Genomic DNA, 15,365 nt, shown 5'->3' on the forward strand with positions numbered 1-15,365 from the left:
AGGCCAAAATTGAAAATATCGTAAAACCCGCAAATGTAATTATCTTGGTTATTATTATAGGTGGAGTATTATAACTAAGACATTATATGGACACTTTTTTACAGAGAATTTGATGACGTAGTCAAAAAAATTTTGTCGGCTTTAGATTTTGAGATATTATCACAATTTTCGTTTTTTTAAATGGAAACAACCACTGATTATTCGCTTAATAAATTCGTTATTTTTTTCTGATTACAAAAATATAGGGTTTGACAGGTCTATTTCTTATTGTTTTAGAACAAAACTAAAAATAAACTTTTCTTTTAGTGTCGTCCAAGAAATTAAATTTACAGTTTCCTGTAAATTACGGTTCTATAACTAAAAATTAAAAAAACATATTTCTGATATTTGAAACAAATATATTTGTTGAACTGTTTAATTTATATATGTTTTACACAAAAATTGGAATAGATTGCATTATTTCACATTTTTTATTACGATTTAATATTATTTTTAAATTACTTAATAAATTATCGATAGATGGCGCTCATGTTTTTTTTTAATTCAAATAAACATAGCAACATTTGTTTGTATTCAAAAATTTTCTGAAGTGTCACTTTAAAAATCCTGTTTTTAAGATCAATTACGAAAATTTTGAAAAGTTTGACATGTTAGAATGTTACATATTAAAAAATGATTTGTTTTTAAATACCAGAAGTTATCTTCGTATTTAATTGTTAACTTTTTAGATTTTACCTACCGCCCCGCAACTTACAGGAAACTGTAAATTTAATTTCCTCGCCGACACTAGATGGAAATTTTATAAAAAAAGTTTATTTTTAGCTTTATTCTAAAACAATAAGAAATATACCAGTCGAACCCTATATTTTTGTAATCAGAAAAAAATAACTAATTTAATAAGCGAATAATCAGTGGTTGTTTCCATTTAAAAAAACGAAAATTCTCATGATATCTCAAAATCTAAAACCGAAAATTTTTTTTTGACTATGTCATGAAATTCTCTGTAAAAAAGTGTCCATATAATGTCGTAGTGATAATACTCCACCTATAATAATAACCAAGATAATTGCACTTATTGGTTTTACGATATTTTCAATTTTGGCCTCTAGGGGAAAAACAAAAGACGGTAGCGCTATGAGGTTTTCGGCGTTAGCAGTTTCTCGAACAACGAGATCATGACATGTAAGCTACTTTTTTTCTAACTCTTATAGTTTCCGAGTTAGCCTATTCGGACATCGAATTTGAACCACCCTGTACATTATACCTAGTCACCCGTCATAAGTTTTTAACCCTTGAAAATAGTAGCTAGTCCTCCATCACCAATAGCTACTATAGAAGTTATGATTTGGGTTGGACTTAAACGAGATGTTATAAGAAGCCTACAGTTAAATCTAAAATGCCCACTTCGCGTCACTATTTCCAATTATTTGATACGTTTTTGATAAAAACAATTCGACAGTAATAAACACAGTTGAAATTACATCGTAGACGCTACAAGTGCAAACGCAATTAACTGTGGATGAGGATCACAGAACCCTATTTGCCTATCTGAATCTGACAAAATCGATATCCTGGTTGGTTTTATCCGTGACTAACGGACATTTCACGTCATTGTTGTCGCAAGAGGAGAGCTGTTGTACAACAGGTTCGAATAATTAGAAATATTGAAAAATGAAATATGAAAATTCATTGCGCTGCAATAATGACTGCAAATATTCCGTGCGTGTTTGTTAGTAGCGGCTTAAAAGTTAAGGTAAATATAAACATTGTCAGTGGCCACAGTAACAAACGCGCCGGCATAAATCTATGTAAATTTACGAGTGCTGCGATTCCGCTATAAAACATAACGGAATTACAATTTACGTAGTACCCGTCATAAATCCGGAAAAATATTTGCACGCCTCAATCATGTGTCGCAATTCAGCGAGCGCGAATCCGGATTTCGTTTTCAAACCGGTACGGTGAAAAAATGTAAAATATATTTTTTTTTATGAAGAAATAGTGTTTTTTGTGTAATTAAAATTTTCTTTAAGAAGGCGAACACAAACGAGGGGACACATAAAGCCGAAAAGGTGACGGCCACGGCACGCGTACTCCTTAATTATGCATTAATTAATTACTTTAGAAAGCCGTGCGCGGTTCCGAAAGGGTCCCGCGAATTTCTAAGGAAGGACCTAGTACATCCCGGGACTCGGGATTTAACGAGCGCATTCGATGGTCCTTAAGAAGTGCCACCCAACTCTCTACGACCCTCTCTCTCCCCTTCTTTTTAAAGCGTCGCACAACAAACTAAATTTAAACTTAAATCTTTTTTGTTGGAAAAAGAAGAAATATTTCTTCTTTTGATTAATACCATCTTGTTACCAAGTAGATTGTGGTGGTAGTAATTTTTCCCAAAAGGTAGCCTCGGGCGTCTAATAACCGAGTTTCAACCCTCTAGCGGCACAAGTACAAAGTAAGAGAGAGACTAGATAATTACGTCACGACATGGCACATCAACGGAATTATAATGCGCTATCAGCGCACCCATTATCTAAGCAACCCGGCTTATCGCTGCTCATCTGTTCGCTTTATCCAGGCTCGCACGCCTCTGTCTCACGAACGTTCTATGCTTTAAACTATTCCTGCAGCACTACCAGCATTAAACCTTTTAATAATAATAATAATTATGGATCAACAAACATTAATGTTGTTTACAAATTATATATTCACAAGAAAACTTTGTGGTATATGTTATATATATATAAAATTTAGAAAAATATAAAAAATAACATTAAAACCCCTTTAACCCATTGTACTCTTAAAGAAAATATTTGCACTTTTCCCGGCGAAAATTGAAATGCCTCTACAGTTTTACTTCCAGAAATTCCACTCAACCCAGTTTGCGGTGAATGAGGGGTTCTTTCGGGCCCGGGCCAGGGCTAATGCTATTTCGTTGTTTGCCATAGGAAGGCCTTGCTGTCTGAGCGATGCCTTTTTTGCAACCGCAGGAGCAGTTCCACTTGTCCGACCCTTCCCCCCTTTTTTTAACCACTTTGACAGTGACGGCGGTTGTATTTTTTTATAATTTATTTCTTTTATTAATATTAAATAATTAAACTTACCTTTTGCCAGATATGATGCAAGTTAACACCAAGTTCTGAAACACAAAAAATAAAAAATCAATGAAAATAAGACATTTAATTATCCTTTCAATACATGCGCATAATTTAAATTACCATTTTGCACTAGCGCCATCTTTCTTGGCTAGCTGTTTCAAATGACAAAGCTAAAACTGGCACTAGCCTAGAACTAGAAAGTTGTGCGTCTTCAGACGATAAAATGTAACGGTACAAGCGCATATACTAGAAGGTTAAGTATTTTTGAGGAAGGTACTTAACCCTATCATCGTCGGCTTGGGGTTTAGAAGCATCCAAAAGTTAGAAACTGTTAAACTGGGATCTGTCAGGAACTGTGAGAGTTACTCTCTCACATCCATTCGCACAGATGCGGAGAAATTCAGTCCGGCCGGAGATTACGTTGGTACGTTAAACGGTTTGTTTTGTTAGTTGTAAATCCATGGGGGGAATGGGGACGAGGACCTCGCGGAAAACAGGATAAGAGCAGATTTCCTAATGCACCGACTCGTACTTCTTAACTAGTAGGGAAAAGCAGTCTCCCCCAGAAATTAATCATTCCGCCGGAGTTACATGACACTTCCATTTGGACATAGAAACTGCAGTTTGTTCGCTAACCAAATTTTGCAACGGCGAAGGCTTCGACGGAGATCGATTGACGACCGTCGTCGATGTCGCTTCTTCTATATCGCGGAGGGCCCCAATTAGGGGGCGGTTTCGACGACTTGGAAAAATACCACCACTTTACAAGACTCCGTTGTCTTCTCGCTTAGTGTTACGAATATTTAAATTCCACGAGCATCGTCTTAATCCTGCACGTTCTACTTGGTAAAAGGGGGTTTTAACATTCTTTGTATCGATTTTTAAATTTTTGTTAGAAATAAAATTTTAAATATTTTTGAAACAATTTTAATTTTTCAAAAAATCCGTCTACGTTAGCATTTCATAAAATATTTCTTAAGATAAAGACGCCGCGTTTGGATTATATTACAGCTTCATTCACCAATTTATTAACATTAATTAAAATCCAGTGAAAATTGAGACTAACTACTTGAGTACTATTCAAGATTAATTTGTATTTTTTTGAATATTTAGAGTGTACAGGGTGGTTCAAATTCGATGTCCGAATAGGCTAACTCGAAAACTATAAGAGTTAGAAGAAAAGTAACTGACATGTCATGATCTCGTTTTTCGAGAAACTGCTAATGTCGAAAACCTCATAGCGCTATCGTCTTTTGTTTTTCCCCTAGAGGCCAAAATTGAAAATATCGTAAAACCAATAAGTGCAATTATCTTGGTTAATATTATAGGTGGAGTATTATAACTAAGACATTATATGGATACTTTTTTACAGAGAATTTGATGACGTAGTCAAAAAAATTTTTTCGAATTTAGATTTTGAGATATTGTCACAATTTTCGTTTTTTTAAATGGATACAACCACTCATTATTCGCTTGTTAAATTCGTTATTTTTTTCTGATTACAAAAATATGGGGTTAGATAGATCTATTTCTTATTGTTTTGGAATAAAGTTAAAAATAAACTTTTTTTTTAGTGTCGTCAAAGAAATTAAATTTACAGTTTCCTGTAAATTATAACTAAAAATTAAAAACACATTAACGATATTTGAAACAAATATATTTGGTGAACTATTTAATTTATATTTGTTTTACACAAAAGTTGGAATAGATTGCATTATTTCACATTTTTTATTAATATTTAATTGTATTATTAAATAAAAAATTTAAAAAAATTAAAATTAAATGATATTTGTATTCAAAAATTTTTTTTTAAGATCGATTACGAAAAGTTTAACATGTTAGAATAACATATTAACATATTAAAAAATAAAGTAAATTTTATATAAATTTTTAGTAGAATAATTTTTAGTTATAGTTACAGGAAACTGTAAATTTAATTTCTTTAACGACACTAAAAAAAAATTTATTTTTAGCTTTTTAATTTAATAATTAAATAAGAAGATAACTTCTGGTATTTAAAAACAAATATTTTTTTTAATATGTAACGTTCTAACATGTTAAACTTTTCAAAATTTTCGTAATTCATCTTAAAAACAGGATTTTTAAAGTGACACATCAGAAAATTTTTTAATATAAACAAATGGCGCCATCTATCAATAATTTATTAAGTCATTTAAGAATAATATTAAATATTAATAAAAAATGTGAAATAATGCAACCTATTCCAACTTTTGAATAATTACATATATAAATTAAATAGTTCAACAAATATATTTGTTTCAAATATCAGAAATATGTTTTTTTAATTTTTAATTATAGTACCGTAATTTACAGGAAACTGTAAATTTAATTTTTTGGAAGACACTAAAAGAAAAGTTTATTTTTAGTTTTATTCTAAAACAATAAGAAATAGACCTGTCAAACCCTATATTTTTTATAATCAGAAAAAAATAACGAATTTAATAAGCGAATAATCAGTGGTTATTTCCATTTAAAAAAACGAACATTGTGATAATATCTCAAAATCTAAAACCGAAAAAATTTTTTTTATTACGTCATCAAATTCTCTGTAAAAAAGTGTCCATATAATGTCTTAGTTATAATACTCCAGCTATAATAATAACCAAGATAATTGCACTTGCTGGTTTTACGATATTTTCAATTTTGGCCTCTAGGGGAAAAACAAAAGACGATAGCGTTTTGAGGTTTTCGACATTGGAACTTATTTAAAAAAAGAGATCAAGACATGTAAGCTACTTTTTTTCTAGTTCTTATAGTTTCCGAGATAGCCTATTCGGACATCGAATTTGAACCACCCTGTACATATAAAAGATTCAAAACAAATTTGTTGAGGAACTTCTTATAAAACAATTTAAACATATTAAGAAGAAATAAGATGGAGAAAGAAGTCGTGCGTTATCTACATCTTTGGAGGGGAGCAAAAACGTCTTCATATTTCGCGTTGAAAAATTTAACTTTAAGATAACCGGGCCGTCCTGGCGACGACAGCCCACCCCGTCCTTAAACAGGATATACGCGGCCACATTTCAGGATAAACACCGGCCTCATCCCGCGCAAATAAACAACAGCGACCGTTTCACGATCGCAACTGCACTTGGCAAACGTGGTCGCTCGTAAAACATGACTAGGATCACACAAATTGACACAAACAATAAAAAAAATGGAGAAAAATAAAACAAAGATACATTACCTTCAAGTAAAGGAGGTTCATCTTCATAATTTTCACCTTGATACTTTTCTCCAGGAGCGTTTTCAGGGGAAAACGGTGCTTGGTAACCACCTTGGGGGTTTAAATACGGATTATTTCCATATACATTAGGGTAAGCACCCCCTGTTGGTTCGACGGATGCTTCAAATGTTTGAAATGATCTAAAAAATAATAATTAGCTTATTTTTAAATGTATGTTGTTGGCATTTAAGTTTAAACTATAAAATTCAAAAAGGGCAAAAAAAAATAAAAATCAATTTCAATCCCATCCCAGTTGTGTAGCTTTGAATTACTGTGGAGCTAATCAGCTTGGTCCCCAGTTTCGTGCTTGTGAGTACCGTAGTGGTGGCCCCTCCCGACAACTGTCGACCAGTTCGTTACCCGAAGTGAAGCAATTACGGTTACTGCCACCCCAATTCTCGAGACACAAAAGATAAACGGAGTTTAGAGCCCCACAAACCGATTTTTTTTTAATAAAAATTATTTACAATTCTTGTACAAATTGGGTTTGTTGATCGGGCATAAAGTTGTAGGAATCTTGAGTTGCTTGTTGAAATTGCCCGTAATATTCTTGGTTGGACCAAAACTCATTTTGATCTTGAGAGTTTATATTTCCCGACATCTGAAATAAAACAATAAGTGTTTTAAAAGAATAATTAATTATTAAAATTAAAAAAGTTACAATAAAGATTTATTGAAAGCGACATCTTTGCTTTGTTAGAGAAACCTGACGTTATTGATTACAGAAATCTACTTTATCTATTTTAGTGTTGACACGTGGGTAATCTCACATAATAACAAGTCGTATCAGATTATTGTAAAATAATTAAAAGTACCTCGGAAAATAATGATTGTTAAGTATTAATTTAAAAAAATATTTGAGTGTGGAATCAATTTTAGATTTTAATTCGATTTAATACTCACTGTGTAATGGATTTTGAGGAATTTATGCGACTCGTCACCACTAAAGATGTCACTACTGAAGTTTTTATAGTTTAGTTCGAGTTGATTACGCTTATATCCTTGTTTATAGATATCTACAGGATGTATCTGAATGACTGCAACAAACTTCAAGGGGTGATTCTTTAGTGAATTTTAAGGGTACTTTCATATATGAACCATGGGCGACTTCGGCCCCCCTGGGGAGCTACGCCCCTTCAAAAATGGCGGAAAATTTTGGTTTAATTTTTTTTTCTCAAAAACCATAAACGCTAGGAAAATGAAATTTGGGGAATATGTTTAACTCATAATTGGGCACGTTTTGACCCTATTTGTACTTTCATCCTACCCTTTTAAGCTACTAAACGTAACCACCCCCTTTACATTTTTGCAAAAATTTTTTGTATGCAGATGATAAATACATTAGAAAAATTTTACATAGGTAGATGAAAGTATCCTAAAACTTTTTTGTCTCTCTAAAATTTTCCCAAAACCGACAAATTTTTAAGAAAAAAAATAATAAAGCAAACACTGCCCGTTAAACAACGGGGTTGTCGATCAAAAGTTGGAATGAATTTTGAATGAAAAAATCTTAGTAGGCTTTGCAATCTTTGTCAGAAGTATTTTTGACGTTTAAATGTCAGTTTTTCTTACTATTATTATTGTTTTTCAAATTAATTTTTGAATAAAGTTCTATCGCATTTACGCTCGTTCACTCGACGTTTCAAAATTTTAAATAAAACAATAATAAAGTAAGAAAATCACTGATATTTAAACGTCAAAAATATTTCTGACAAAGATTGCAAAGCCTACTAAGATTTTTTCATTAAAAATTGATTCCAACTTTCGATTAACAACCCTACAGCTTAACAGTTAGTGTTTGCTTAATTATTTTTTTCTCAGAAATTATTAATTTTTAGAAGAACATCAGAGAGACAAAAAAGTTTTAGAATAGTATTATCTATCTAACTGAAATTTTTCCAATGTATTTATCATCTTCATAAAAAAAATCTAGGCATAAATTGAACGGGAGTGGTTACGTTTAGTAGTTTAGAAGGGTAGGTTGAAAGTACAAATAGGGTCAAAACGTGCCCTATTATGAGTTCAACATATTCCCCAAATTTCATTTTCCTAGCGTTTATAGTTTTTGAGAAAAAGAAATTAAACCAAAATTTTCTGCTATTTTTGGAGGGGTGTAGCTCCTTAGGCGAGCCGAAGTCGCCCATGGTTCATATATCAAAGTACCCTTAAAATTCACTAAAGAATCACCCTTGAAGTTTGTTGCAGTCATTCAGATACACCCTGTATAAACAAGGCTTATATCATCTGTACATATATATACAACAATCTAGCGCTGAATAACTAGAAACATTCCGTTTAGCCGTACCTCTCTTCAGACTCACAATCACTCAAAATATCACTATGTTGCATATTTTTATTGAACTAAAAGCACAATTAACATTAGACCAACAACAAAAATCATTCGGCTTTAGCCATCTTTAGAGACGTGCAGCTAAACCCAAATGATTCTAGTTCTAGGTATAGTGTTAGTTCAACAGAGTAACAGTGCAAGTGTAAAACTAGAACTAACGTTCTAGGTCTAGTGTTAGTTGTAGTTTTACACTTACACTGTTACTCTGTTGAACTAACACTATACGTAGAACTAGAAACATTTGGGTTGGGTTGGGTTGTCTCTCAATACAACATAATCCGTCAAAAGTTCTACCACTACACCTGATCAACAGTTCATATCTGCAGTTTTATTTGATAAAGCCAAGGCCGAAGCACTGCAATATCTGTGGCAATATGATGACCAGTTTCACATAGAACGTTGGATAAGGTTAGTTTTGTTTACAAATGTCAATCATCCCCAGAAATGTTGCGATAGGTCAGTTTTCTTTGAAAATGTTAATCATCCAGGGGAAAGACTGTTTAGGTTACTTTTGTTTTGAAACCGTAATTATAGCGTGAAGGAATGTTAAGACAGGTAGCTTTCTTTTGAAACTCCAATTAACGCATGAAGAAACCCTAATAAAAGCGTAAAAGAATGTTAGGATACGTCAGTTTCAGATCTGCAGACGCACGGCTATACCCGATACTTTTTAGTACTAGCGTTAGTTCTAGTCTTAAGGTGAATTTATTCCATTCTTGATCTTTTAGTGTAAACAAAAGTGCGCTTTTAGCGTTTACACCAAAATATCAACGATCAAAAATGAGTATCAAGAATCAGAATTCTTGCACATAGATGTTTAGATCAGCCGAACGAATGCTCATTCGGCTAGAACACAAGAACGCTTTGAAGAGACCGCTCCGATGAGCGAGCACATCCGAACACGCAAGAAAGTTCTAAGCAATTGTTCGCACGCTCTAATGCCGTTTACATCAAGCGATCGAACATGCCTAGAATATTCTCTAGAATCTTTGAGAACACAGACAGAACAACGAAAGAATGCTCTACATCTGTTTACACTAAAAGAATATGATAGAGTGGGGATAGAATGAGCATTCGCTCGTCTGATGTAAATCGGCCCTTAAGGTGCATTTAAACCAAACGAACAAAGAGCTAGAGCTAGAACAAGAGCATTCTTTCTTGATCTTTTAGTGTAAACGAAATCGCGTTTTTAGCGCTTACACCAAAATATCAACGAGCAAAAATGAGAATCAAGAATCAGAATTCTTGCACATAGATGTTTAGATCAGCCGAACGAATGCTCATTCGGCTAGAACACAAGAACGCTTTGAAGAGACCGCTCCGATGAGCGAGCACATCCGAACACGCAAGAAAGTTCTAAGCAATTGTTCGCACGCTCTAATGCCGTTTACATCAAGCGATCGAACATGCCTAGAATATTCTCTAGAATCTTTGAGAACACAGACAGAACAACGAAAGAATGCTCTACATCTGTTTACACTAAAAGAATATGATAGAGTGGGGATAGAATGAGCATTCGCTCGTCTGATGTAAATCGGCCCTTACACTAGCACTATCGCTAGAACGAACACAAGATCTAGAACTAGAATCATTCCAGTTTAGCCATGTTGAGAGAGTTCTAGGGTTAATTCTAGTTTTAATTGTTATTCAGCGTTATATTGTGGCATATTTTTATTGAACGAAAAGTAGAACTAACAATAGACCTACAACCAGAAACGTTCGGGTTTAGCTGTGCGTCTCTTAAGACAGAAACTCAAAGTTATCATAAGGACGTCAACTTTTCCTTTGCCTTCTAATTAAGCTATGTTGCATTTTATGTGGGACAGTGCAAGTGTATAGTAGTTTCCTAACTATGGTTAGTGCATTCACATATTGCGAATTACATGAAATTCCTGGTGTGTATTTTGAATAAATTGTTGTAATTAGTTTAAAAAGTATTTATTTTTCTGTATTGTTAATACGAGTTAATTGAGTACCTATTTTAAATTAAATTAAGATTTAAAAACTCATTAAAATAACATTTTATAACCTACACAGATATTTAACATTGGTACATTATAAAATCGTGCTTAAAATGAATAAATTAATTTAGAGATATAATACTGCGATTAATATTAAAATAAAAATAAAACCTTAATAAATTTTGAGGATCACAAATTTTCTTAATTTATAAATCTTATTATTCCTAAAAATCACGTTTTTTAACCTCTTTAAATTCCAAATTTTAATAAATATAATTCTCTTAAATTATTTATAAATCGATATATTTTTTGTTATGTTTTTTGGTATGAACCGATAAGTCTGAAGAAGTGGTAAACTTCTTATCACAAATCGTACAAGAATACGGTTTTTCACCGGTATGTATCCTCATATGTACTTTCAAAGAAGAACTTTGCGTAAAACTTTTCCCACAAGTAAAACAAGAGTACGGTTTCTCCCCTGTGTGGGTTCTCATATGTTTCTCTAAATACTGGTGTCTCGTAAATTGTCTGTCACAAATTGTACAAGTTGATAAATTCTCGCCGGTGTGCATCCGTTGATGTTCAATCAAATAAGTTGCGGATGTAAACTGTTTCGTGCATGTTAAACAAGTAAATTTTTCCCCTTTATGTTTCATCATATGCACCATCAATTCGGATGAGTAATTACAAACTTTTTCGCAAACGGTGCATCGATACGGTTGTTTCCCAGTATGTTCACGCATATGTATCGTTAATTGACTGGAATGTGTAAACTTTGCGTCGCAAATTTTACAAGATACTTTCTCACCGGTATGTTTTCTCATATGAACATTTAGATGGGATGATTGTGTAAAAGTTTTTTCACAAACTTTACAAACATACGGTCGAACTCCTGTGTGCGTTTTAATATGGGAATTTAAAATGTAAGCGCTCGCAAATTTTTTACCACACGTCTCGCAATTATACGGCCGTTCCCCTGTGTGGGTTCTCATATGAACTTTTAAATCGGCAGCTGTTAAACATCTCCGATCACAAACCGTACAACCAAACGGTTTCTCACCCGTATGACTTTTCATATGCATCGTTAATTCACCTTTAATTGTGAATCGTTTATCGCAAACGGCGCATTGAAACGGTTTCTCTCCGGTATGTCTTCGAATGTGTTCCCGTAAATGTGACGAGTGATAAAAACGTTTTTCGCAGTATTTACATTCAAATGGCTTTTCTCCAGTGTGGGTTCTCATGTGGATGCGAAGATTCGCATTTTTTCGATAACTTTTCCCACAAATTAAACAAGTGTAACTTTTTGTGGTCGAATTTAAATTTTCGGGGGTCCTTGGACGTACTTGAACCCCAGTTGTTCGTTTTATAATTTGCTTTTGTGGCACAACCGGAGTTATTTGTTCTTGTATTTCTTTTTCCACCTCAAAATTTTTTTCCACTTCAATCTGACAAACGAAATCTTTGCTTTTTCCATCTCCAGGCGATGAATTCCTAGATACACCTTCCCCAAATTGTTCTGATTTAACCAATTGATCATCGTTATCCAAAAAATGTTTTAAATGAACATATTCGGGGTTTTGAGCCTCCTCGATAATACACGGTAAAGTGTCTGTTACGTTTTGAGTGATTGTAAACTCAAATTTTGATGTATCAGTAACTTGGGGGTCATCTTTTTGGGAAATTTGCGAAATATATCTTGTAAATGTTTGATCCGATTGTAAGCAAACCGTGCGGAAATCGTAAGCCACTTGGAGACGTTCAATACAATTTTGACATATTAAGGACGGAAGACCTTCTTTAAGCCACATCTAAAATAAAAAAATAAAAATAGATGAGTATTTAGTCGATAAGTGTATTATTTACCACTTCTGCAACGCAAGCGGTTAATTTATCGCTGAATTTTATGCCGTCGTGATCCGATGATGTGGTTTCTATTAAGGAACATTCAATGCGGAGGCATGATCTGCAACAATCGGCGATATGAAACATATCCATTGCGAGTCCATTTGTTGCAGAACTTGGTCGTTCTTCAAAAATTATTATTTGTTCTGACATAAAAGATAACCTATTTCAAAGTGTTTATTGACAAACGCCTAAGTCGGTAATACAGGGATTTATTTATTTTTTTTTAAATTTATTTACTTAAAAGATATTTTTTTAATTAATTATATTTATTTAATACTTACACTTTTAAATGAAGTTCTTTAATAATAAAAAAACTCAATTTAATCAGATGTATTTGAAACTGTTCATTGATAAACGCCTCAGTAGGTAATACAGGGATTTACTTTTTGATTAAAAATTTATTTATTCAATTAATTAATTATTAATACGATTTATTTTTATTTAAACCTTTGATTATCTTTATAACTTATAAAATTAATTATAAATTTAACTTTATTTTTTTAATAATAAAAAAAATCTATCCAGTTAATCAGCTGACTGTCAAATTTGTTGTTTGTTATTGTCATTGGTCAACCTTCATATTATTATCTTCTGGTAAATCATTTACAAGTGGAAATCGATTTGATATGTGACTTTGAAAGGGTGATATGATACCGGAAGGCTGCCTAAATTTTTTGTCTAAATGGAGATTGTGGATAAGACCCCTATTTATATATTGTAAAAGAATGTTAGGATACGTCAGTTTCAAGTCTGTAGACGCACGGCTAAACCCGATACTTTTACTAAACTAGCGTTAGTTCTAGTCTTAAAAAATGTTTTAAATGAACATATTCGGGGTTTTGAACCTCCTCGATAATACACGGTAAAGTGTCCGTTACGTTTTGAGTGATTGTAAACTCAAATTTTGATGTATCAGTAACTTGGGGGTCATCTTTTTGGGAAATTTGCGAAATATATCTTGTAAATGTTTGATCCGATTGTAAGCAAACCGTGCGGAAATCGTAAGCCACTTGGAGACGTTCAATACAATTTTGACATATTAAGGACGGAAGACCTTCTTTAAGCCACATCTAAAATAAAAAAATAAGGTATAATTGAAGAATAGACATGTCGCTTAAAAATCGCCAATTTTTTTTTTACCGGTGCGAAATCGCTCAAATAATCCGTTAAAAATTAAAAAAAAGTGCGGAAAAGTGAAAAACCTACCGAAAAATAAGTTTGAAATTCCGATGTGACGTCACGTTTTGTGAAGTCACGAACCTTCCTTACGACGTATTTTTCACAACACAATGGTTAAAATTGGTCCGATAAATAATTTGTTCCATATCCACGTGCACAACACGAATAATGTAAGTAAAAATAAATCATTTTCTCAAATTTAATGATAGAATTAACAACTTGTTAGTATTATCGTATTTTCGAGTGATATACCTGCTCGTGAGGATTAGGTATGGAGAAGGGTGTGGGTCAAATATTGGTATAGTCTTGTTGAAAAAAAACGTTACATTCGGATCCACCTAATATACTGATTTATTTCCGAATTTTGTGTAGAAATTAAGATTTTGAATTAGATTAATTTACGTTTAAATTAGTGAGAATTTCCCAAATGTCGGATTAGATATGGGGAAGGGTGTGGGTCAAATATTGGTATGGTCTTGTTGAAAAAAAAGCGTTACATTCGGATCTACCTAAATTACTGATTTATTTCCGAATTTTGTGTAGAAATTAGATTTTGAATTAGACTAATTTACGTTTAAATTAGTGAGAATTTCCCAAATGTCGGATTAGATATGGAGAAGGGTGTGGGTCAAATATTGGTATGGTCTTGTTGAAAAAAAAGCGTTACATTCGGATCTACCTAAATTACTGATTTATTTCCGAATTTTGTGTAGAAATTAGATTTTGAGTTAGGTTAATTAACATTTAAACAACTGCGAAATCCCGAAATGTCGGGTCGGGTTCGGAGTAGGGGCAGGGTAAACACACGAGCAGGCAGATGGTTAATAAACGCGTTTTAGCACGTTTTAGTTGTTATGCGTCGAGAACCAAAGATGTTTCACCCGAAAATATGCGTTATAAGACTAAAAAGTTGTTAATTCTTTCATTAAATTTGAGAAAATGATTTATTTTTACTTACATTATTCGTGTTGTGCACGTGGATATGGAACAAATTATTTATCGGCCCAATTTTAACCATTGTGTTGTGAAAAATACGTCGTAAGCATGGTTCGTGACGTCACAAATTGTGACGTCACGTCGAAATTTCAAACTCATTTTTCGGTAAGTTCTTCACTTTTCCGCACTTTCTTTTTATTTTTAACGTGTTTTTTAGGCATTTTTACGTCGGTAAAAAAAAAATCATCGATTTTTAAGCGACATGTCTATTCTTCAATTTTTCCAAAAATAAAAATAGATGAGTATTTAGTCGATAAGTGTATTATTTACCACTTCCGCAACGCAAGCGGTTAATTTATCGCTGAATTTTATGCCGTCGTGATCCGATGATGTGGTTTCTATTAAGGAACATTCAATGCGGAGGCATGATCTGCAACAATCGGCGATATGAAACATATCCATTGCGAGTCCATTTGTTGCAGAACTTGGTCGTTCTTCAAAAATTATTATTTGTTCTGACATAAAAGATAACCTATTTCAAAGTGTTTATTGACAAACGCCTAAGTCGGTAATACAGGGATTTATTTATTTTTTTTTAAATTTATTTACTTAAAAGATATTTTTTTAATTAATTATATTTATTTAATGCTTACACTTTTAAATGAAGTTCTTTAATAATAAAA

At 32.8% G+C, this 15,365-nt stretch overlaps 2 protein-coding genes and 1 long non-coding RNA gene across 4 annotated transcripts in view; all 3 read right to left on the bottom strand.

Annotated features, from left to right (window-relative positions):
• LOC111416579 (Yip1 domain-containing 1) overlaps positions 1-7,322 on the bottom strand; it is a 167,765-nt gene extending 160,443 nt beyond the window's left edge. Inside the window, exons 1-4 of the mRNA XM_023048637.2 lie at positions 7,252-7,322; positions 6,816-6,949; positions 6,310-6,488; positions 3,105-3,139 (exon numbers count right to left, since the gene is read on the bottom strand). Coding sequence (XP_022904405.2) covers positions 3,105-3,139; positions 6,310-6,488; positions 6,816-6,949 — 348 coding nt within the window. The 5' untranslated portion in view covers positions 7,252-7,322. The remainder of the gene's footprint in view (positions 1-3,104; positions 3,140-6,309; positions 6,489-6,815; positions 6,950-7,251) is intronic.
• Positions 7,323-10,620: 3,298 nt separating this feature from the next.
• On the bottom strand, positions 10,621-12,753 carry LOC111416567 (zinc finger protein ZFP2-like). The gene is made up of 2 exons (XM_023048624.2): positions 12,526-12,753; positions 10,621-12,470 (listed from the first exon to the last, which is right to left on the bottom strand). Exons 1-2 carry the CDS (start codon positions 12,715-12,717, stop codon positions 10,950-10,952), a joined length of 1,713 nt encoding a protein of 570 aa, XP_022904392.2. The 5' UTR covers positions 12,718-12,753; the 3' UTR covers positions 10,621-10,949.
• A 186-nt stretch (positions 12,754-12,939) lies between these two features.
• LOC139431661 (uncharacterized) lies at positions 12,940-15,249 on the bottom strand. Of its 2 annotated transcripts, none has more exons than XR_011641711.1 (2): positions 15,013-15,249; positions 12,940-13,637 (listed from the first exon to the last, which is right to left on the bottom strand). It is a non-coding gene; the product is annotated as an uncharacterized lncRNA (long non-coding RNA). The 2 variants fall into 2 exon arrangements; XR_011641710.1 differs by lacking the exon at positions 15,013-15,249 and adding an exon at positions 13,774-14,966.
• Between the last annotated feature and the right edge of the window lie 116 nt (positions 15,250-15,365).

This window comes from Onthophagus taurus, chromosome 11, assembly GCF_036711975.1.
Source record: "Onthophagus taurus isolate NC chromosome 11, IU_Otau_3.0, whole genome shotgun sequence".
Classification (NCBI taxonomy): Eukaryota; Metazoa; Arthropoda; class Insecta; order Coleoptera; family Scarabaeidae; genus Onthophagus; species Onthophagus taurus.